This window comes from Aedes aegypti, chromosome 1 (genome assembly GCF_002204515.2).
Source record: "Aedes aegypti strain LVP_AGWG chromosome 1, AaegL5.0 Primary Assembly, whole genome shotgun sequence".
NCBI classification, from domain to species: Eukaryota; Metazoa; Arthropoda; class Insecta; order Diptera; family Culicidae; genus Aedes; species Aedes aegypti.
The window spans coordinates 271,922,581-271,946,027 of record NC_035107.1 but is presented as its reverse complement, the minus strand read 5'-3'; the positions used below and the strand labels follow the sequence as shown (position 1 = coordinate 271,946,027).

The window sequence follows — 23,447 nt, the reverse complement described above, 5'->3', positions numbered from 1 at the left end:
TTCCCTTAAACATTCACAACATGACCGATCAAACGAATGTCGAAAAGAAAAATGTCAATTGAATGCCACTGACCACGATAGCTTCGCTTGGAAGCGTTATGATTTTGTTTGTTTTTGTTCTGCTTTCACTGTATGTGAGTTCTGTTTGATCCTTCGACCTTGACGCTTGCTCCTGGGCAGTGCGTCAAGAAAGCCCGAACAGTTTTTTTTTTTTTTTTTATTCTTTTTGGGTCGCGCGCTTATTTTTTTTTTTCCTGAGTGCTTTTTTATAGCCGAGTAAACGAGTGAAGCCGAAAGTGGATTGTGGCTGCTCAGTCAAGGATAACGGATCAATTGGTGAGCTCGTTTCATGCTACTATTTCTAATCTATAAAATATGTATGACTGCATATTCAATCGTTACAATGGTGGGATGTAAATATGATTTTTCAACAAACTATGGATGGTTCGTCACTGTGAGTGTCGACACAAACTCTGATTCATGATTTATTTATGTTTAACATTTTTTTTTTTTTTTTTTTCAGAACACCTCTTATATACCTTTATTTTTGTAATTAAAAAAACTTTGAATGGTTCGACACTACAAGTGTAGACTTGCGAAAGGTTCACTTTATTCAACAAACTTTGGATGGTTCGCCACTGTAAGTGTCGGCATAAGAATAAGAGTGATGTCCCAATCGAGTTTTTTGTTTCTTTTCAAATGAGTAAAATATAATAACACATGCTTTCGTCCTGACAGCTGTAGGAATGTTACATTTAGGTATTTGTTCAACAAACTTTGAATGGTTCGTCACCTCAAGTGTCGGCATAATTTTCCTCTACATAGAAATTGTTCATATCAAATGAAAATATATTTACGTTTAAGCATGTATATATCTCACAAATCATTGTTTATCATGGTCTAATCGCTTATCAAAGTGAATCCTATGACCCAACGATCCTCCCCATTAACAAACATCCCTCCCAGTAACCTTTGTGGAGATGCAGAGGCAAACACGGTCTCCAAAAAGCAAAGGTTACACACTAACATTCCTTCCCCCAATCCCACCTGACTGCAAGGACGTGGCCGGCGCCGTTATTGACCATGTATAAATAGAGGCACTGAATTATGCACACTGAAGAAGATTATGGCCAATCCCAGCCGAACTTCTAGTTGATTCTTTGTGCATTTTCACTGACTTCGGTCAATCACGGAATAGCAACCATTGATATGTGTAGTCAGTCTAAGCTAAGCTAAGCTAAGCTGCTTTCACTGTATGTGAGTTACATTCGACATAACAGACAAGATCAAACTATCCATGTTGTTTATGATCCGATGTCTGAATTCTTTGCAAAACTTATGATTTATACAAATTTCATCGTATCAGACGACATTCAATTGACACTTTTTTGTGTTTGTCGACGTTCATTCTACCGCTCGTGCTGTGACTGCTGACCATGGCAACAAAACGAACGTTGCGCAAAGAGTTGAAAGTTTACAGCACTGATGATAAGTACTTTCTACTGAATCAAAAACAGTCTCCCGACCACAAGTAATTAACTAAAGAGAAAATCGACGAAAAGGAATCTATCACTATGTTCATCAAAGGTTTCCTCCAACACGCAACAGTCCCCTTTCTTTACTTTTCGGAAGAAAACTTAGATTCTCTTCATTGAACTCAAAATCTCCTTAGCAAATTCGAAAATACTGACCACGATTGATGAAACCCTTTGTTTCCTCATATGCCTCGCACTGTGGATTACAGGATTTTAGCTGCTTCAATTTGTAGCTAAAACAATTTATCTAAATCTGCGAAATATTCTGTCATTTCGATGCAATTTTCAACATTATCCATGACATTCTAGGAAAGGAGCGTGCATTCCGAGAAACAAAGGATCGGATCGGAAAGGAATAAATAGGTGTAGAAAGTAGTACCGAAATGTACTGTTATAGCACTTTGAAATCCACTTCAGTAGACAGTTTTATTATAGCACGAGAGCTTAATGCGCATAATTTGGATACTGAAAACTGAAGTTTTGGTAATACAATAGACGACTAAGACAAAAGTCGTTAAATATTGAAGTAGTTTTGATTGTCGTCGGAGAATTGTATTCGGATTATCAATCTTGCTAGCAACAAGTACATCTAACTACGTAGGACCTGTACCGTACGTACTTCTATGTGTTGCACCCTCATCTGTTCCCCATCGTCACAAATTGCAAAAGACGTTTCGAAAACGTGCAAACTTAAACTCAGCTTCCTCGTAAAACTGTCGCACATTGTGTTGCGGCCGGAATGAAAGTCGTATTTCATCCAACGATTGCTATTTATGGACCCGCCTACATCGGGGCGGAGGAACGTGCTAGAAATGCTCTGAGGCCCACCACCGGCAGCGCAACAGAAACCCAGAAGTGTCCAATTACCCAGTTAAACAACACATTATCACCGGAGACACGTCCTTGGTGAACTCCATTGGCGCGCGGTAGATAGATTAATCATAGCCATCGGCGAATCCAGCTGCCATCGGTGCACTGTCGCGGGTTCTAGCTTCGAACGACCACAGTCCTCAACCGTTTTAGAACGGATGGCAAGATCTAGTTTAAGCCACTTACGTCCTCATTCGCCGAAGCAAACTCTCCTTGACTTGAAATAGCTGGCTATTCATCTCGTCGTCGCCTTCGTAGATGCCCCCTGGTTTTGCTAAATTGTTGGACGGCAATTAAACATATGCATCTAGAAGTCAAGTTCTACGCCGACAGGCCCGATTGGCCGGAATTGCATCTATCGTATTATTGGTATGTATGACGGTAGTTGTTGGAACCGCCGGTGGACGTTTGCTGAGCAGTTATTTTTTTACTATTTGGCTTCGGGTGGAAATGGAGTAGTGCTGTTGGTGCACTTGAACGACGACAACTTGCAAGAGTTATTGACTGCGTTCTGTCCGTTGCTCCTCTGTCTAGGTCAGTGGATCAACAAGCGACAGCAATTAAGACGCCAAACTGGTATAGAGGAGGTGCCACATGCCCTAAAGCGGCGCGATCTGGCGTTGTCAGTCGCAGTAGAGAAGTTTTGCAACTCTTATTTTTATAGCCGCACAGATAATTGAATCCGAAAGGTCACCCGGCACATTTCTTGTCGCGTGCAAGTTCAGCTCTCGTCAACTGCTGTTGCCTTGCAGGGGACCAGAGATACACAACATTATGAGTAAATAAGTGAACTTCTTCCGGACGGTGATGGTGGAGCCGCGTCAATCAGTCATAAAGCGACCCTGAATCCATAAAACCCACTTCTTGGGGAGAGGGAGTTTGTCCATTGGCGTAGCTAGGATTTCTTTTTATGAAATAGTCATCGTTACATCAAACTTCCAGAAAGTATTACACAAGTGTTTCCGGAATTCCTTTTTAGATTTCTCAAGGAAACGCTACCGGAGTTCTGGAGATTTTTCCTAAAATTTCTTCTAGTATACTTGCAGTGACTCCTCTAGGGATCCTTCCAGAAATTACGATCCTGATACCTACACATATTCTCCCAGGAATTCGTCCATAAATTCCTCCATTGGTTTTTCTAGAGGTACTTCGATGAATTCATACAAAATGTTGAAGTCCTCAGGTATTACTCTGGAAACATTTCCTGGAATCATCACAGGGTATCCTCCAGAGATTTTTTTTGCTAATTTCTGCACTGGTATCTCCAATTGATCTTTCCAGGATTCACAGAGAAGTTCTTCCATGAAAACTTATACATGTTTACTGAAACGGTTTTGAAGACACTCGTTAGGAATTTTCCCATGAAAGCCTTCAAGAATAGCTCAATTGATCCTTCAAATTTAGTCCAAGGTTTCACAGCAATTATTCCAATTATTCCTCTGATCATTCCTTGTTAATTTTTTTCAGTAATTAAGTCCGATATTTTCAAGGAATTGCTTCAGGAAAACTTGCAGGATTTTATTCGGAAATTCGATTGATTTCGAAGATTTCCTCGAGAACCATGGATTATTTTTTCAGACATACTTGCAGAAGTTAATCAAAAATTTCCAATGAAGCAGCGATTATTCTTGGATTTACTCTAGAAATATCTCCTAAATTTTTCAAAAGATTTCTCCTGTGATTTCTAAAAGATTCCTAGTACGATTCGCTGGAGATATCTTTGGAAGAATTCCTGGATAAATCTTCTAAAGGAATCTTAGGAGAGATCTGTGAGATTGTTCCTGAAGGTATTCTTTGAGTAATTTGTAGTTGAAATCTTGAAAAAATTCTGTACGAAAATTTCTAAGAATTCCGTGAAGTCCTCTTTGGAGTAATGCCTCGAAAAAAAAGATTGAATTCTTGGCAAAAAAGATTCCAAACGGTAGTTTTGAAAATAAGTCATTGGAAAATCGATGGAATGAAAGAATTCCTGGAGGACTTCCTTGATAAATTTCAGAAGGATTTTGAATAAGATTTCCTGAAAAAATCGTGATGTGATCTCTGGGGTAGTTTCTGTAAGTTTGCCTAAGTGACTAATTTTGTCCCAATTACCCTTTAATTCAACTGTTTCTTTTTGTTTTTGTGTCAACTGCTGTGAATTGCTTTTGTTTTTGTGTCTTATTTGAATGATTAGAATGCATTTAAATTATGCAGAGATATAAGTGAGCCCTCGCATTACTTGTAATGCTCATAAAGCTTAAGATCTCTTATTTTCATAAAATTGGATAATTATAATATTTTGGAAAAAGGAGTTCAATTTTGATGATTATGAAATGCTTTACAAATACATGTAGACAGCCATGAATATACCTTCCAATAATTCTTCATTCCGGCGTGGCGTCCCTAGTTCGAGACCCAATTATCTCTTTTTAATATAAAATTAATAGTTTTCTCTCTGCCCGTAAAGGTTCTCAATTTGGATTGCTCTTTGTATTTTTTTAAAATGTAATCAAGCTGTTATTGCGGATCATGATTGTTGCATCTAGCACAAAAGCAGAAGGGGTGTATGAGAATTAATGGACTAATCCTGAATCTTTGATAAGTTTCTGTTAAAGCCCTTGGGAATGTTTATTTTTAATCAATTGCAATTATTTTAGAGGAACTAATTTTAATCTTCTGTCAGAAATCCCTGTTGAATTTTTGGTGGATCTGTTGGTAAAATTGGTTCTATCTTGTTAGGCCGAATGCCATCAAGCCGAATGTCGTTAGGCCGAAAATGGTTGATACTTTGGATGGGTCGTTAGTCCGAATGGGTTGTAAGAAGTTTGTTCATGGTATGACCTTGAAGCCTACAATATCTGCTGTTAAATTTATCTGAAAAGAAGGCTTCGTTTAGAAGAAAAAAAAAAAGGTTTTGATAAATGTGTCTCATTTGAAACAATAGTTTGTATTTTATACTATAAACAGTCAAACCTCGCGTAACAATTCTAAAGGGCTAATAATCAAATTGTAAACAAATCGGGCTTAGATACCATTCGATAGCATCTCCCAACACCCACAAACTATGCAAACATTGTCAACATATTCATAAAACTTTCCTTTATAAACTCGATTTTAAAAACGGCCAATAACCGCTTTCTTCCAAATCATTCATTGGCCCACTGCTTGAAATGGCCAATGATCGGTTCTCGCTCAATGAAGAGGGCCTACAATCGGAAAATTTCGCAAACTGTCATTGGCCGTAGCATGGTGAGAGGTCAATGACTCTCTCTTGCTCATTCATTGAGAACCGAAAAGGCCTAGAAATCACATTGATTGATTTGTATACTGAGAAACAGGAATTGAAAATGTGGTGAGTAATATTCAAATCGAATCGAAAACGATCTGAGGGTTGGCCCTTTTGAATTGTTACGCGAGAAATGTCATTTCAGCCCAGAATTTCGGCGGAATGGGTTGTTAGGAGTCTGGTCAAGCTATCTGTATTACACAACATCCACTGTGAAATATATCTAGAAAGAACAGCCTTTGTTTAAAAGAAGGATAAAACACTGATAAATGTGTGCCATTTGAAACAGTTATTTGTATTTTTCAACCTCAATAGTAAAATTTTATCCTAACGAACTTTCCGGGCTAATAACCTTTTCGGCATAACGGCATACCGCCTAATGGGCTTCGGTCCAACGACATTTTGCCTAAGGAGTGAGCCTGGAATTCTTAAAAAGTTATCGTTAAGTGTTTTGAAGGAATGCCAATGGACCAATGCACGAGTTCACTAATTTGAGCGTTTGAGCGGTGCCGAATTCACTCGCTCCCATGCTAGTGACCATGATTTAGATTCTCGCTCCAGTCCACTTTTTGCATTGCATTTACTTTTTTCACAAGCATCGGATTGCTTTGCGGTCTTCGGCAATGTTGTTCAGCGTAGAAATACTTATAGAGATCTGTGTTCAGAATTGTTATAGAGTACAATGGGCGATCTCTGGCGATTTTTCTTTGTAAAAGTTAGTTTTCCTATAGTAAATCCCATATAAACTTTGAACGGCTGGCACTAAAATATAGTTTATCGAGCTGAAATTTTGCACAGTTGTTATGGAACCTAAATGCAATCCGAAAAGTGGGCCGGAGCGAGAATCTAAATTTTTCATATAATCGTGTCCCAGGCTAATGGTCACGTAAATAACACGGCACCGCTCAAACGTCAAATAGTGAACTCGTGCATCGGTCCATAATTTCTTGGGGAAAAAATTAACATGTAGAATAAAATAATACCTAATACTAAATTCCTCCACCAGCAGCATCATTTTTTACAACAACAAAATATTAAAATCTCGGTAACCTTTTTGTTTTTCGGTATGTTTGAACAATTCAGTAGGATTTGTCAGATTTTGAGGTGAAACCTCTGAGAATATTTTAGCTGCTATTTTTCAAAAATCCTAGGAATACACGCATATGAGAATTAAATGTATGACATTGAGGCAATACAGTGGGATTCCGTTTTTGGCATGCTCCATTTTTGGCACCCCCCGATTTTGGCAACAAAATGGATCCGTTTTTGGCAACATTTTTGAAAACCATTAAAATTTGTAAACATTTGCAAATATCTGTATGTCTTTTGTGTTAGTCATTTGAAAAGCAAGTCAGCTTCACGCGAATCGAATTCCAGAGCTCAATTTTCGTTGATATTCCCCAAAATTGCACCAACTGCTAGTATAACCGTACGCGCCTATTTATTTCTAAAAGGTCGTGTGTTTGCAACGTTTCATAAAGTAATTAATCTCTATGAGTATCTCAATTAGAGTTTCAATATCTTTTCTCAAGAATTCACGTTGAATGGCCAGCCCACTTGAGTATGCCGATAGGTGATACACATTCTTCTTCGAATTTGGAAAAGCTCTTTTGAACAAAACACAAGCATCGACACAAGAGCAGCAAAAAGTCTATGAGTTTCTATCATGAATTTCGTCTCGTATGTAAAAGCATCCATAACAATAGAAGCAAACCTAGCAAAAAGTCGAGTCCCTTAGTTTTTTATAGAATTTCTTTGACAATGCCAGAATAAATAAATGACCCACCAGCTGTTTCTATGCGCTGTTTCGCCACCATGACACACGCAAACACAGTCGAAATTATACTTTATTTTCAATAAGGTAATTAAAGCGTGCGATGAATATGAAAGAGACTCTGTATAATGTTAGACATTTGAAGATACAATCCAATGTTGCTCAGGATGGAGTATAATGCGTTCCATATCAAGATTTTAATGAAGCATGCAGGCCACATGGATCAAAATGTTCCTAATACTATCCTGGTGATCCTTAGCTAGGTCTAGGAGTTTTCTAACTGCATTCTGGAGAATCTTTACGGGATCCTATGTTCCTCTGGGAATTTTCCGCGGAATCTTGAAAATACGGAGCGAAATCTGGGTATTCCTATCGGGCATTAGAGGTTTCTTTCGGGATCCTTAAGAGATATAGGATGCTTGAGATGCTGTGCAAAATCTGTCGATTCCTTGTAAATTCCTAAGGTTTCAAACATCCTGTAAGTTTCTAGCGGAATGCTGTGATTTTCTAGTTGTATTCTGAACATTTCTAGAAAAATCTTGAGGATTCTAAATAGGTTTCCAGTGGAATATGGAATTTGCTATTCTTAGAAGTTCTTATGAACTTTTGAGAATTTTCAGCAATATCGCAGCGGAATCTTAAAATTCTAAGCAATGTCCTTAAAATTCCATGCAAGCTCTTGGGTGTCAATTCCTATATGACTTCTAGGCAAGATCCTGTCGATTTCTAGCGAGCTACTTCAGAGTGTTAGTGGATTTCTGAGGATTCTTAACGGACAGCTGAAGATTTTTATCGGGTTTCATGGCAGGATTCTGCGAATATCTGTTGGATTCATTTGGTTAACTTATAATATGCAAGCTCAACTACTAAAACTAATTTCAAATTGAAGTGATAAGAAGCTTATTTATGTATTCTAAGAAAATGTGGGCCACAGTCAAGGATCTTGGGGTGCTCAAGCGGCTTGTTGAGCATCACTGTTCTATGCCATTTTTTAATTATTTCTAGGGGATCTTTCCATCCATATTTCTGTGGAAAATCCAAATGAATACTTAGTTAATATTCTGTTTCGATAAAGATTATAGTGTTTGTATATTCGGATTGATTTCAGCTGTGTCTGTGTGCCCTTTTGATTGTAATAAATCATTTTATATAAGATACCATTCCATGCAAAGAACATAATTTTGAAAAACCATTATCAATTGATCGAATATTGTAAAATTTGGCAACAGCAGCAATAGCTATTAGACCACCAACAGCGTCATTGTAAAATTTGACGCTTGGACTTAAACTGTTATGTTAAGTTATGTTCATTGAATTAGAAAAATCATTATGTTTTGTACCACCTAGAACTTTTTTGTAAATACGTTTCTAATGAAAAGTATTGTATTTCTGTAATTTTTGCACTATTTCATGGAATTGTCCAATTCTAGAATACAGGCCACTTATGCGATAATTGTTTTTACACGGCCTTTGTATACAAATAGTAAACATAAAGCTTATAGCACATCATTGAAGATGCTTCAGCAACCAAAAGTGTGTGGAGCGTCTGTCACAATTAACATGACCAGTCTATAAATTTATAGCATAGCCATTTCCTATGCAAATCCGCTTCGAAATGGACCATTTGGAAGTTTGGCCATCATTTGGATCCATAATGATAATGTAATAACATCCAAATAATAGTCTTGGAATTGAAAAAAATGGGTTCCGATTTTGGCACGGTTCCGTTTTTGGCAACTGAAAATTTCGATTTTGTTGCCAAAAACGGAATCCCACTGTATCCCTAAAATTCATCAATTCAAAGTATAAAATTTATAGATAAACTGTCTAAAAATTTCTAAATATTTCTAAAGGTTATACCGTGCACTCCCGCTAATTTGAACGGTACCTCATGCAAACCATCAGGGTTCATTTTCAATTTGAACATCTAGCCACCCTAGAATCGTGTTTCTGGTAACTTCTTTCGCTGTTTTGTTTTGATTTTGCGTTCCGTTTCACAGCGTTCCATTTCACTTTACTCCGTTCCATGAGCTAAATGACGTTTGAACCATTTTTAATCTGAACGACGTGCAAATTAACGGGGTACAAATTAAAAAGTGTTCAGATTAAATTTGGTCAAACCAACGGGGGTACCCGGTACTAGAGTTTCCCAAATATTTGCTTTAAAAGATCTTCTAATCTGCCATAAATTAATTCCACGGTTTTTACTTGCCGAGGTCTACAAGAATTACTAACTTGATCATCTGAATTTTATAAAAGTTTGTTAGAAAGTCGTCCAGGAATTGCACTACAACTCATAATAAAACTTATTTTAATAATAACTCAAATAGTTTTGCTGCTGAAAAATATCAATAGAATGTTTCTAGAAATATATCAGACAAGATTTTTACACATTTATATGAATATCTCTATGAATTTATTTTCAATAGTATTCATTTTTTTAGCCTGTAATTTTCGAATTTTGATTTTAAATATCATTTTTGGATATCTTAAATGTTGTTAGCGTTAGCGTAGTTACGGTATACTTCGTAGATTGGATACTAGCAACATTCATGTTTCTTTTTAATAATCTCATCCTGACTACTTTCAAGAACAAGGCAGGGGAGTATACCTTGTTCAAATCATAAACAAGAAAACTAAAAGCATGAATATCGCTATTCCCGGCCACGCCCATCTTTACCGTAACTTGGGATAGGGGAAGGAAATGTTGATGTAGCACTTACTTAATGAGAGGCCACCGACTCAGCGACACCCTCATAAGTGCTACGGAGTTGGAGGTTGGGGAAGGTATATTGTCAGGATTCGCCTAGAAAGCTGGCGATAGACCATAAATATTTGTTGTTTAAGCGTTTTCAAATTAATCTTTTGAATGCCGGCAATCAAAAGAGAAACAATAGTATTTCGCGAAATGCTTGTCGATTGTGCAGTAATATTTTTGCTCAATAACCAGTAAAAAGAAAAACCGATCCCTCCAGGGTCATCGAATTGTGTGTCGTTAACGCGTAAAAAAAATCTCCGGCGACAAAAACACGCGCGAAACCGTGAGCAAAATCTATCTGACGAAGCAAAACCGAACTGTCCTGCTTGGGCTTTACGAAGCACTACCCAGCAAGACGCTCCAAAACAGGAAAAAAAACAAAAAAATCTCCAGCGACGAAAACATTCGCGAAACCGTGAGCTAAATCTATCGGACGACGCAAAACCGAACTGTCCTGCTTGGGCTTCACGAAGCACTCTTGAGTATCTCAAATGTTGTTCTAATGTTCTAAATTCTTTCACGTTTATATATACAAATTAAAATATTTTTTTTCTCGGATACTTCTGATTACCAATTTTACCGTCGAACAAATTTTTGCCACAGGCAGCCTCTGGGACAGTTGGGACGTAACGCCTAAGTAGAAGCAATTGTTGATCTCCTGAAGGACTTTCTGGTGTTTAAAGCTTAAAAAATGTTTTACAGAATTCCTTGAGGAACTTTCAGTTTACCATATTCAATATCTTTAAAAGATTTTAAGGGGACCTGGTACCCTTCCCCCAGATCCTACGCATCTGTATGCCTGTATATAACCTTCATCACTCGGTGGTGCAAATCGCTGCAATGATTAAGTCATCGCAACACAGACTCGAACAAATTGCCGGATGAAGTCTGCATCTGATGGGTTGGGTTTGTGCTTCCGGCAGTTGGTTGACATCGGGGAAATATTCGCCACCCAATATGTACTCAAAATGCTAAGCAGAAAGCCATAATCGCGTCTCCTACCTACTGAAAACGGCACTGACCAGGAAGGGACGGGTGCGAAAAGCACCTCAAGACACCGGGAGATTATTGAGATGTTTAGAAAGTGGTTTTTGTGCAACCAACAACAGTAACTGCTGCCGTGCTGCACCGTGTGGGATAAGACATCATCGTCGAATGACGTCTAAGTCGGTAAAAGGTGGTCCCAGGTGGAACGAGTTGAGCTGGTTGGGTTCCAAGCAGCTTTTACATCAACCACGTCTGGAAGGAGCAATCAGGGCAGATGTTGCCTGCCTTACCGCACGATTGTCCACGATGCCAGGGCTAGTAGCAAGTCTCTTTTTAGAAACTTGGTCACAACTTTAACGCAAAATTCTGATTGTAGGGTAATCTTGTCTAATGAAAATGGTCTTCAAAGTCACTATTTTCCTTTTTCTCCTTGCAGTGCAGTATTCTCCAAAAGTTTCTATTCACATTCCTCCAGGAAAGGCTCCAGGAGTTCTTTCAACGATTACTCCAGAGATTTCTTCTAAAACATTGTAGGGACTCTGAATGAAGTCTATTCATTGAAGTCTATTCTGAAAAACTTTCACAAATTCTCCCATGAATTCATCCCCAAATTTCTCCAAGGAGTGGTCAGAGAGATTTTCCCAAAATTTGCTCCAGAAGTATTCAACTACCTGTAGTAATTTCCACAAGCATTATTGAGAAAACTTTCCCAGATACTATTCCATGATTTTCCCCAGAGATTTTTGCATAGATTTTTTCTAGTTGTTACTCTAGTTTTTTTTCCAAGGATTCCAACATTTGTCCATCCACCAGGGTTGGGGAGCTTTTTCAGAGATCATTACAAAGTTCATAGGATTTTTTTACAGAAGTTTCGTTAGAAAATAACTAACATTTTTTTCCAAAAATAATTCTGGATTAGGTTTGAGGATTTCTCAAATAATATCTAAAAATATCCTAGACAATTCTTTGATGACAATCCTGAAAAAAAAAATCCTGGTTTAATTCTGAAATATCCATGTAGAACTTGTAGTTGTCGTCATAGTTTCTCTGAAAATTTCATACGATATCTTTTATATTCTAGTTTTGTTTGGTTTCTTTTTGGTCTCAAAAATGAGGTCTCTAAAGTTCCCATTTTAAGACACTCAGTCGTTACCAGCCCTGCAATGGGGACTGGGGATTGGAGCACGGCTTGCTGACTGAGCACTGTCAAAGCAGCAGCCGTAGATAAATGATACGATTCCGCAAGGGGTTCGACAACTGCAAACTCGCTGATGTGCTTAGTGTTTATTGACTGTATATATGGCATGATCCAAGGCCTGGTCTGTTGTCCTGTGTGTGCAATCGCGATACAATCAACACAGCGATGATGAGAAACAACGACGACGACGACGACGACGACGACGACGAATGGCGCGACTGATATTCGCTGGAAATAGATAGCACAACTAGCGTTGGGCAAATTTGACCAGAACATCGATGTTACTGAATCGATTCGAATTCAATATGTCGAATCGATTCACCGATTAAATCGAAACATTTGAATCGATGTTTTTGAATCGATTCGAATGTCAAGCTTATATGGAAATTTACAAAAACTAGCTTTCAAAATAAGACCAAATGAAATTGTATATGATTGTTAAATTCCTCTGATTGAATAACGTTTAAAATTAAAAATTATATATTAATCATTTCAAGCTGATTCAAGACTATGTCATCTAATTAAAAAATTCTAATTAAATTCTAATCCTTTCGAATCGAAACAAAAAATCGAATGAAGAAAATCGATTCACTCGATTTTGAGTGCTCCTAACATCGATTCAAAAAATCGATTAATCGGAACAAAAAAAAACGATTTTCGGAACATCGATTCAAAATCGCCCATCGCTAAGCACAACCCAACCAACTAGCACGTTTGATATTATTGTGTTGTTGGTGAAAGGTTTAGATTTCAATGTCGTCGCGGGTATTGATTTTCGTTCGCTGGGGACATTTAAAGAAACGGTTTCTTCAAGCTTCACGATGTTCGTTTTCTCTATGTTTCCATAGCATGAATTGAATCTGATTAAGGAGTCATTCAGAGTTGAAGCTAATTAATGTGACTCGCCTAAACTTCTGACCTTCAAGATTTTAGGAGGATTCTTCAAGGTCTTACTGGAAGAATATCTCCAAAAATTCTTGCAAAGATTTGTATGGGAATTTCTGACGAGCTGAAACGTGCAGGGATATTGGGAGAACGGACGGTGATCGAAAGGTGGAAGCAGCGCTACAATGAACACCTGAATGACGCTGACCAGGCGCCAGAGGGTCAGGTCAGTGAAGGTGATGGGTATGTCAGCAGAGCGGACTGTTAACTATGAAAGATTATAGACGAGAACAGCTTTCCCGGGAAGCACGATGTACAAAACACTCATAAAACCGTTGGACCTGTACGAGGAGGACTTGCATTTCTCTTGGGGTTTTCGAACGCCGGGTGCTTAGGACCATCTTTGACGGCGTGCAGGAGAACGCTTTGTGTCGGCTCTACAACGATCCCATGTGTTCCGTAGGTGGCTAAAGCTGGAAAGATACGTTGGACAAGGCATGTTGTATGAATGCCGGACAACAAACCTGTAGAGACGGTGTTCGCTTCGAATCCGGTCAAAACAAGAAAGCGTGTTGCACAGCGAGCTAGGTGCACCAGGACCACGAGAGCGTGGGTCGCTGCCGAGTTTGAAGGAATTACTACGAAACTTATTGTTATTATTTTGAATTTGTTTATCGGCATTATTATTTTATACAAATTTGTCAACAAATCTTTGGAAATCTTGCTAATGTTATTCAGTTCTTTATATTTTGATCAAAAGAATATTCCTGACCCATATTTTTTTTTAACTTTATTTTGAATTAGAGAAATTACTACGCCAAATTGATTTATCCGCTTCAAGAGCATTTCAGTGATTGTTTCGGAGATATTCAGGATTCATCATAAATTTATGTATACATGCTTCCAGAAATTCTGCCAGGGATTCGTTTAGTTGTTATTCCAGGAGATCTGCCAAAGTTTTCTAGTGAGTTCTTCAGTATTTCATCAAGGAATTACTCCAGCAGCCTTTTTCAAAGGTTTCAAACCTAAAACTCAAACATTTCTCAAAGGCATTCTACAAGGAGAAAAAAAAAACTTAGGGTTTCCACCAAAAAATAGTACTGCAATATTCCAGTTATTTATTCGTTTGTTTCTACATAAATACCGCTAGGTCTTTCAAGGATCATCATATAATATCTCAAAGCTTCCTCAAAGGTATAGAAGTTCCTAATAGTGCACATGTTCTCTCCTACAGGTATTTTTTCGAAGTGTATTATATAAGTTACTCAAATAACTAAGTTACGAAAATAACTTTCAATAGTTCTAGTTAAATAAAATCCTTGAGGTCTTTTTTAGGATTTTTTTTAGAATCTCTGAAGGAAATTCTGAAGGAATGGCGTTATCTCTAGAGCAACTTTGAAGACATTTCTGATTAAAATCTTAAAGAAATCCAGAAAAAAAATGTCTTAGCGAGATACACTATATGAGTTTTTGGAGAAATCTTCGGAATTTGGAGGAAATTGTCAATTACTCAATTACAAAAATCGTTTTAAATTGAATTCTTGAGCAAGTCATAGAAAAGTCTTGGAAGAAATCTTTGGATTCCTTAAAAAAAATCATAACGCTGAAAATGCTTATTTTCGGCAACCAACCAACCAACCCTCGTAACGCTTTATGTATGAATATTTAACAAATGTTGTATGAGCTGTAACATTTCGAGGACACCCACCCACCCCCTTCAGCGTTATGAAATTTGTGAACAGGCCCTTTGTTGATTTTCTGAAGGCATCTAAACGAATCTAGGAAGATTTTTTTTTTGGGAAATCCGTCAAAATGGTTTGTCAGCAACGCTATGGACTCACTGTTACCATAACTTCGTACAATTCCTTCTCAAAACGCTCTCGAGAATCACAGGTTGATTGACTGGAAATTCGTTCAGAAGCCGACCCTCGGCTCAATCTTATGCTGAAATCACACCTATTTCTGGCATCTCTTAGTGCTATCAATTGTTAGTTCTTACTCTTCTGGAGCAATCCCTATGAGTACCTCTGGGAAAACTAGTTGAAGAATTAATGACGGGATATCTTGATGAATCCCTGAGATTTTTTTTTCGGAATCCGTTCGATATTCTTAAAAGAATTTCTAGAGAAATTTTCAGAAATAGGTTTGTAAAATACTTCAAATAAATTATTGGGAGAATTTCCAGAAAAATCCTTGGACGATTTCGTTCATTGGGAATCTCCCGGGGGAGATGCCACGAGCAATTGTTGAAGTTGTTATCCTTGTGATATCTTTGTAGGAACCCTGGTAGAAACATATAACGAAATTTGGAGGATGTTTTTTGGGAAACCTACATTTTTTTTCTTCTTATACTTGACATTGCATCCCAAACGAAACGGAGACTGCTTCTTTTGAGGCTTGAGACCATAAATGGCAATATAGTCACGAAAGGTGACAAAAATGTTATAATGACAACTTCCTTTGGAAGGACAGTGAAGCCGTTGGTACCGAGATAAACTATTCGGGGCTAAGAATGAGGGGTTGGACATTTCACATGAAGACGTTTGGCATAATGGACATTTGGAATAATGAGAATTTCTTGCCTTTCTTTAAAATGTTACCTGTTCTACTATGAAACAGCTTTATGAGAAACGTCCATTATGCCAAACGCCCATATGCGAAACGTCCTTATGCTAAACGCCTTTATGTGAAATGAGTCACCCCCGAATAGTCTTCAAATTGACATCCCAAACTAAGTACTTATACAGTCGTTGGGGGTGAGAATGGATCAAAAAAGCCTATATCCAAATAGATTATTGGATAACTCTCTTAATTGTCGCAAATGTCGCAAATATGAAAATTGATCCCATTGAGGGGTTGACATTAGGTCAAAGACACTGGAATTGGCACGCAATAGGAACTAAGGTGATATTTGATACTACTTATCAATAACAACGGTTACGAAGGAAATTAATATAAAATTTCAAAATAGTGTTAATTCTTCTAAAAGTTTGATTTCCATTTTTTCACCCTTTTTTTAATGATTTATTTAAAAAAAATCTAGATATTATTTTTTGTTGGTAGCTTGTCAATGAAAGGTAAATTTCCAGGAAAAAACATGATTTAAAATATTTCAAATTATGGTTCAACCCATTCTCACCCATCTGATCCATTGTCACCCCCATCGACGGTTTTCTATTTTGCCTAGCGTATGGTAACTTGCCTGTTGTTCAACGATCAAAAATCTCGTCTATTGATGATCAGTCAGTGCATTCCATATGGCTTGTTCAACATTAGCGAGTAATTCAGCCGTTCAAAAGTTGGCGAATTACCCTTACGCTACTTGTCCAGCACAATCTTCCTAATTCGAGAATACTCTTTGTCGTTTGAGAATATTCTTTGAGTCTATACTGTCTTTCGTCTTCCATGCTGATGTAATGTATTTCACTACACTACAATATATTTTCCTCTCTTCTTTATTTCCAGAAACATCATCCCCACCCGAAGACGATGAATCATAGCTCGTTACGCCGTCTAGTCAAAGGATCACTCATATGATTCGAGTCCATTCTACACAACATCGAACTCGGTAACGATCGCAAGAGAGAAGTTCAAGCGTACGTTACTAAATCCGTGAATTCATAATAGCGTGATCAATCGGCATCGTGTGACCCCGCTAGAGGCATCTTCTCCCAACATAGCACAAAAACAGAAGCCAGAAGAGAATCCACTAGCAGCACCAGCAAAAACCACCGCCTGTGTTTGAGAAGAGAATCTGCATTTATTCACGTGGTTTCCGCTAGACTCGTTCGGAGTGCTCGTCATCCGCCGTCATCATAAATGTATTAAGAAAGCTGCTATAATACGCCCAACAAAAACGGAATCCCCAACCAGTCCAGCAGTGGCAGCGTTTTGGTCGCAGTGTGGTGCGCGCAATCGTCGAACGCAGAGAATTCGAAACGCGCCGCGCGCGCAGTTTTCTAGAAACGTGTAGAAGAAGTCATTATCATACTCAGTTCTGTGAGCTGCATTTATTCGCCGCCCTTCGTCGAATGAGTTGGCGACTCCGCGAGTGAGTTCAGAACGTCTGTCACGACCCGTCAGCGTTGAATCACGTTCCAAACCCCTATCATAGTAAAGTTGGATCGATCGCGAACAACCCACCATGTCATAGTTTGAAGCTACAGAACCGTAGAAATCGAATCGTGCGTTGGCAGCGTTGGCTGACGGCAAAACTACAGACGAGTGCATCAACGCAAGTTACGAAGGTCTACCGGAGAGGAATGTGATTTATTATGTGAATGGGCGTTGCGCGATGTAGTGCTGTGATACAAAACCCTTCGCGCGAGAATCTCAAGTTCTGAACGGGCAACGCGTGGAAAAAAAAGAAGAAAAAAATCACATTCGTCTGCGCGCGGCGGCACACGGTGGATGGTGTAACATTATTACCCGGGGTTTGATCGGTTCGTGGGGAAACTTCATAGCAGCGAGTGTTTTTATTACGAAGACGATAGAGGACAACCGCAGCCAAGGTGTGGCTGGAACCGCAATTAACGAAAAAGAAATGTTCACAAATTTGGCACCCATTATTTGAAAGATGTAAAAGATTCGAGCTTCATATCCATGAATTTGAAAATATTTTATTGAAAGTTGTATACTATTTTAAAGAGATATTCACATGCTTCAAAATACAGTCAACTATCCATAGTTCGATATTGAAGGGACCATCGAGTTACAGAACACAAAACCAGTGCAACTGTGATCCAAGGGATCATCGAGTTCGTCATGAAACCCAACTTTTACTATGGTTCTCTATATCAAATAAAGCAGAGTAGACTGCATTATCTTACAGTGCATCATTGTAAATTTATAAACTAATTCAGTAGCTATCGGGTTTACATAAGGCATTCAAATAACATGACGTTCAAGCATCTTCTCTGTAAATTTGAAATCATTTCATTGAGATAATCAGGAAATATAGTCATGATGCTTCTCTGAACGTTAATATCAGAAAAAATCTCCATCGAAATTGTGCTCACCGCTTGATTTCTGTAGCTAAAGCACATGATCAAACAAAATTTAAAAGAAAATCGCTGGGCCCGTTCTGAAGTTAGGCTCTTTTGATGGTGTAGGTACACAAATTCTATGGAAAACAGCGAAATTTGCACGGTTAGTCATCTACCACAGATCATCAGATCTAGGTACAAATAGCTTTAAAGCAACACAACAAAACTCCAATAGTAGAATTAGCTGTTTTGGTATCCTGCCATCTAGCCAAATGCCATTTGTCCGGTCTCAAATTCACGGAACAATGTTCGAATTGTTATATAATACTGATGATTACTTATGCCCTGGGCAAAGGCACAACCTTGTGATCAGCTTGATTGCTGTCAGGTCTCGGGGCTTAAATGTATCTTTACTCTGAAGAGAAAGATGCACACTAGTGGTGCCAATGGTGATAATAATCAAAAGTGTTTTCTAATGAACACTATTGATTACCATCGCCGTGAACTGATACTTTACGTGGTCTATGATGAAGCGGCCCTTGTTTGTTTTTTCTATACGCATTTTATTTATACTTCCAGACACTCATCCGGAGCATTATTTTATTTGTTTTAATGTGCATCAAAACCTCCTAACATTGAAGAAATCGCGCTGAACAGGAACACGCATGGCCGTACAAGGATACAGCAGAATCTTATTAAATCTGTTTCTTATACCAATAATATCGCTATTTACTAATTACTAATTATAACACTCTCTTCTCGTCAGCTAGCGTCATTTCAGGATTAAGTTTTTCATCATAGCATTGAATATATTATAAAAACTGATAAAGTGTTCAAATTGAAGCATGGAACATATGCGCTATGAAAGAAGTTTTGTGCTGGTCAAACGAATGCCGTCAGACTAAAAAAACTTGTGACTAATCGCTATCTCTATTTATAGGTACCCGTAACCGCAAATAGGAATAGTAACTCATGAGAAAAAACTAGGATATAAGTGAGTAGGAAATAATCACTAACATTCCCAACACTGAAAAGGTAAGCACATATACTATTCCATTAATTCCATTCTAAAATAAATCTGATTAAGGAGTGTTATCTTAGACGCGTACTCGGAGGTAGTTTTAGTGAAAACAGGTAGCCCAGTGTAAGTGATTAGTATAATCTGCGCTTGTGATTGCTGTGCGATGCGCTTCATTATTGCAGGACATTGTTCTCATTATTATCGCGGCCTTCAGCCCGTCGACGAGATCACCTTAAGAAGATATATGAATAATCTCGTTGCTGGTTTTGAAAATAGTGATAATGTAATAATATAGTGAGATGACGTTATTGTGTCGAATAAGTTTGTGTGGTTAATAGTAGTAAGCTACAAAGATGGTGATTATTCGAGTGATGATAGTTGGTGATATTATGAATAATAGTGATATAAGCAACAAAAACCTTACTTTTATTTTAATGAAGATAATGATATTGAGTGTTGATATGATTTATTTATTACAGTGATTATTTTGTAATGAGAAGTTTTATACTTTAAACCTGATAGAGCAGTAGTGTTGTGTTGCGGCTGGGTTATAGATGTGATTTTAATAACAAAATTGGTACAGATAATGGTGACGCTGTTAGTAGAAATTCAGTTGATAATAAAGATAGTGATATCAATACCAGTGAATAGTGCTATGAAGTAATCTAATAGTTATCAAGTGAAGTGATAGTGTGAAAAGAACGTTTTCCACCTTCTACCGTAACCTTCTGAGACAGATCGCAACAGTGTCTTCTTGGAAGCCATCTTTCCGTGCACGTCTGGTGAACTGCTTCAGAAGGATTACGTCCTCTTTTCTATCTAAAGTCTAGTTTAGAGCTTTGGACAGTATTCACTGTACGGCTAGCAACATACAAAAAAAAAAAAAAAAAAAAAAAATAATACTGATGATTACTTATGGTTTACAAATTGATATTGATGCACACTTGAGAAATGTATTCAAAATAGCACAACACCTTAAAATTACGATGACTTCCGATTTCCTCGTTGAACTATTTTCAAATTCACGGAGATGATGCTCGAATTCTAAATCTTTCGAGTGATGGATACCAAATCCGAAGACATATTTTTTTCGTCCAAAACCGATTTCAGACACACCGTAGCAGCAGCATCACTCATCAGTGTTTTGGTTGAATAAATTTGTTTTGTTATTTTATCTTCCATCGAAGATTACCAGATCAGCTGCTCTAGAGGTGTGTGTTGTTTCAATCTGACGAAGAGATCAATCTATCGGCGTCGGAGAATCAAGCGGAGCAGCGAAGTGAAGTGAAGTGTTTATTGCGGTGCTAATCGCGCTCGAATCAGCCGTCCCGCGAATGATCGATCTTACACGGAAGTGTGTGCTGTAGTCATTTGTTGAAGTCGTCGTTGCTGTTTGCCGTGCTGATAAGTGCATAGGTGAAAATTGTTTTCCAAGCGAAACCTAAGCCCCGTCAATGTCAGAAGGGTTTCGCTTCAATGCGTTCCTAGAGGTGTCGTGAGTGTGGCGTTTTGGTTGAGAACGCTTATCAGAAGAAAACGAAAATGCGGCGAACAAGTCGGAATTCCTTCAATTTTGACTTTTCCCTGAGGAGGCTATTGCTGCAGGGAGCTAGGGCGGCCAGAGGAAGTCCTCCCTTGGGGCAGAGGCTGTGTGACGTTGAAAAAGCCAGCGGTAGCAGTAGGGATGGAGGTGGTCCCAGCGGAAGCAGCAGCAAACATGACAAAGGCAGCGGATCGTCCCACAGTGGCAGCCATAAGGTGAGACATATGATGCAATGCTGTTGGAAATGTACGACTCATGATTAGGATTGCTAAATCTCATTTGTTAGTTCTAAAACTTCAAAAACTTGGAATGCTGGAAGAAATCTTGGAATTCTCAAAGTTATACAGGAAGGAGGAAGAGCTTCATATTTTTTTCCAGAGATACCTTCAGAAATACATTTAGGGACACTTCTAGAGAATTATCCAAGACTTTCGCAAGTTTCCAATTTTTTTCAGAGATCTTTATTTGAGTTCTCTCTTGCAGCAGTTCATCAGGTATTTATTCAAGTACTTTTGTTAATGATTACTTAGAATTACCTTTCAGATAGTTTTTTATTCTATTAATATTTTCTAATACATAATTTATAATAAAATCATGACAATTTACTTGAAGAATTCTTGATTAAGTTTTGTTCTAAATCTTCTTTAGGAAATTTCTGGGAGAATTTCGGAAGCAATTATTAATAAATCTGTGAAATCATTCCTGGAGGTATCTTTAGAAATTGTCTTGCTCAAAACCTTGAGGACACTCTAGACAATTTTTCTGAAGGAACTTAGCTTAGACTGACTACACTATGCTATTCCGCGATTGACTGAAGTCAATGAAGATGCACAATGAATCAACTAGAAGTTCGGCTGGTGCATGATTCACTTTGATAAGCGATCAGACCATGATAAACGATTATTTGTGAGATATAAACATGCCTTTGATTATAATATTTTCAATTGATTTAAAGAATTTCTCTGTACAAGAAAATAATGTCGTGAACCATTCAAAGTTTGATGAATAAATAACTAAACGCAAGATTCCTACAGCTGTGAGGGAAAAAGTATGTGATATTATATTTTATTCATATGAAAAGAAAAAATGGCAAACCATTCAAAGTTTGTTGAAAAAGTGAACAAAAATTATAAAAGTAAAGGTAAAAGGAAAGGGATGTATTGAAAACAATATGTAAAACATAAATAATTTATGAAAAAGAGTATATGCCGACACTCTCAGTGACGAACCATTCATAGTTTGTTGATTAATCATATTTACGTCCCACTGTTGTAACGATTAAATGTGCATTCATAAATATATTACATATTTGAAACAAAAGCATGAAACGAGCTCACCAATTGATTCATCCTCGACTGAGCAGCCACAATCCACTTTTAGCTTCATTTAACGCGTACAGACTAACTGAGAAAAAAAACTATGGAGACGCGAGAAAAATAACACTCTTGCTTTTAATGCAAATGATCCCTATGATGACCCCTAGACACATTCTCTGGAGGAACTCATGAAAAGCTATAGGATTTCGTGATTAATTTCGTAGAAAAACTCCTGGAAAAAATCAATAAGTGTGAGAACTTCTTTAAAAAAAAAATAAAGAATTCCTGGATTAAAATCTGAAAGCAATAAGACAAAAATTCTGGTTGATTTCTTAATGGTATCCTAAACGAAAATCTTGGAGGGATTTCTGAGGAAATTCGTGAAAGAATCACTAAGTGTGTTACCGGCAACACTGTTGACGGCGAAACGGCGGTGAAACCACTGTCGGTTCCCTCGCAACTGAGCGGTTCTCGCCGAGTTGAATGACAGTTCGCGCGGCGCTCGGGACAGAAAAGAAAACAGAAACAGACAGAATCCACGGTAGTCGCTGCATAGTAAGTCAGTATTTTGATTCGTGTTTAAAGGACTGTAGTTTAGTGGTAAATTTCGATAATTGCAGTAAGTTTAATTAGCGGTCCATCAAACAGATCATTTATTTTGGATTTCAATCATTTAGTTTAGTGATCAAAAACAGTTTTCGGCTACAGTCAACGCCGTACAGTTAGCGTAGGAATCATTCACTTGAGGTACGTTTAGAATTAAGAATTACCGCGTGTGTGAAACACCATAACCTGAAATTCAATGAATTATAACTGTAATCTATCTGTAGACTGTACAACCCAAGTTTCCTCCCGATTACCGACACACCTGATACAGTAGGAGACAGAAAAATACTGAAATTGTAAGAATTCGATTAAGTATCACCCATGTTTTGATTACTAAAATGCACTTAATAAATTACAGCTTTGTAGCTGCTAAGTCTGCAACTAGAAGAACGGTGTTTGTTCTGACATTCGGGAACATTACTACAAAGAATTTCATCCGAAGTTGGATGATTGTTGCCCGTCGGGTGTCGCTGCCAAGTAGTGCTGCAACCGGGAAGACGTCCGCCAACCGAACGACCCACAGTTGAAGACTGATCATCATCATCCCAGCCAGTGCCGGATCCCGGAGGTTTGATTGCATCGGAATACAAGTCAGTAGTCAGCTTTTCTATTTCGTGCCTTTACCACAGTTGTGGTTCCTGCAGTACGACAATTGAGTAAGCTAGTCCTGCAGACAGCTTAGTAGGCGAATTATTAGATTTAAT

The 23,447-nt window shown here is 38.0% G+C and overlaps 1 protein-coding gene across 8 annotated transcripts in view; it reads left to right on the top strand.

The window, feature by feature from the left end:
* LOC5576397 (E3 ubiquitin-protein ligase RNF19B) overlaps window positions 1–23,447 on the top strand; it is a 224,454-nt gene that overhangs the window by 76,178 nt on the left and 124,829 nt on the right. For 3 of the 8 annotated variants that reach the window (XM_021837832.1, XM_021837833.1, XM_021837829.1), the window contains 2 exons: window positions 16,738–17,714; window positions 20,466–21,036. In XM_021837832.1, coding sequence (XP_021693524.1) covers window positions 20,821–21,036 — 216 coding nt within the window. In that variant the 5' untranslated portion in view covers window positions 16,738–17,714; window positions 20,466–20,820. Of the gene's footprint in view, window positions 1–16,737; window positions 17,784–20,465; window positions 21,037–23,447 lie in introns of all 8 variants that reach the window. The other 5 variants (XM_021837831.1, XM_021837830.1, XM_021837828.1 and 2 more) reach the window with 4 other exon arrangements.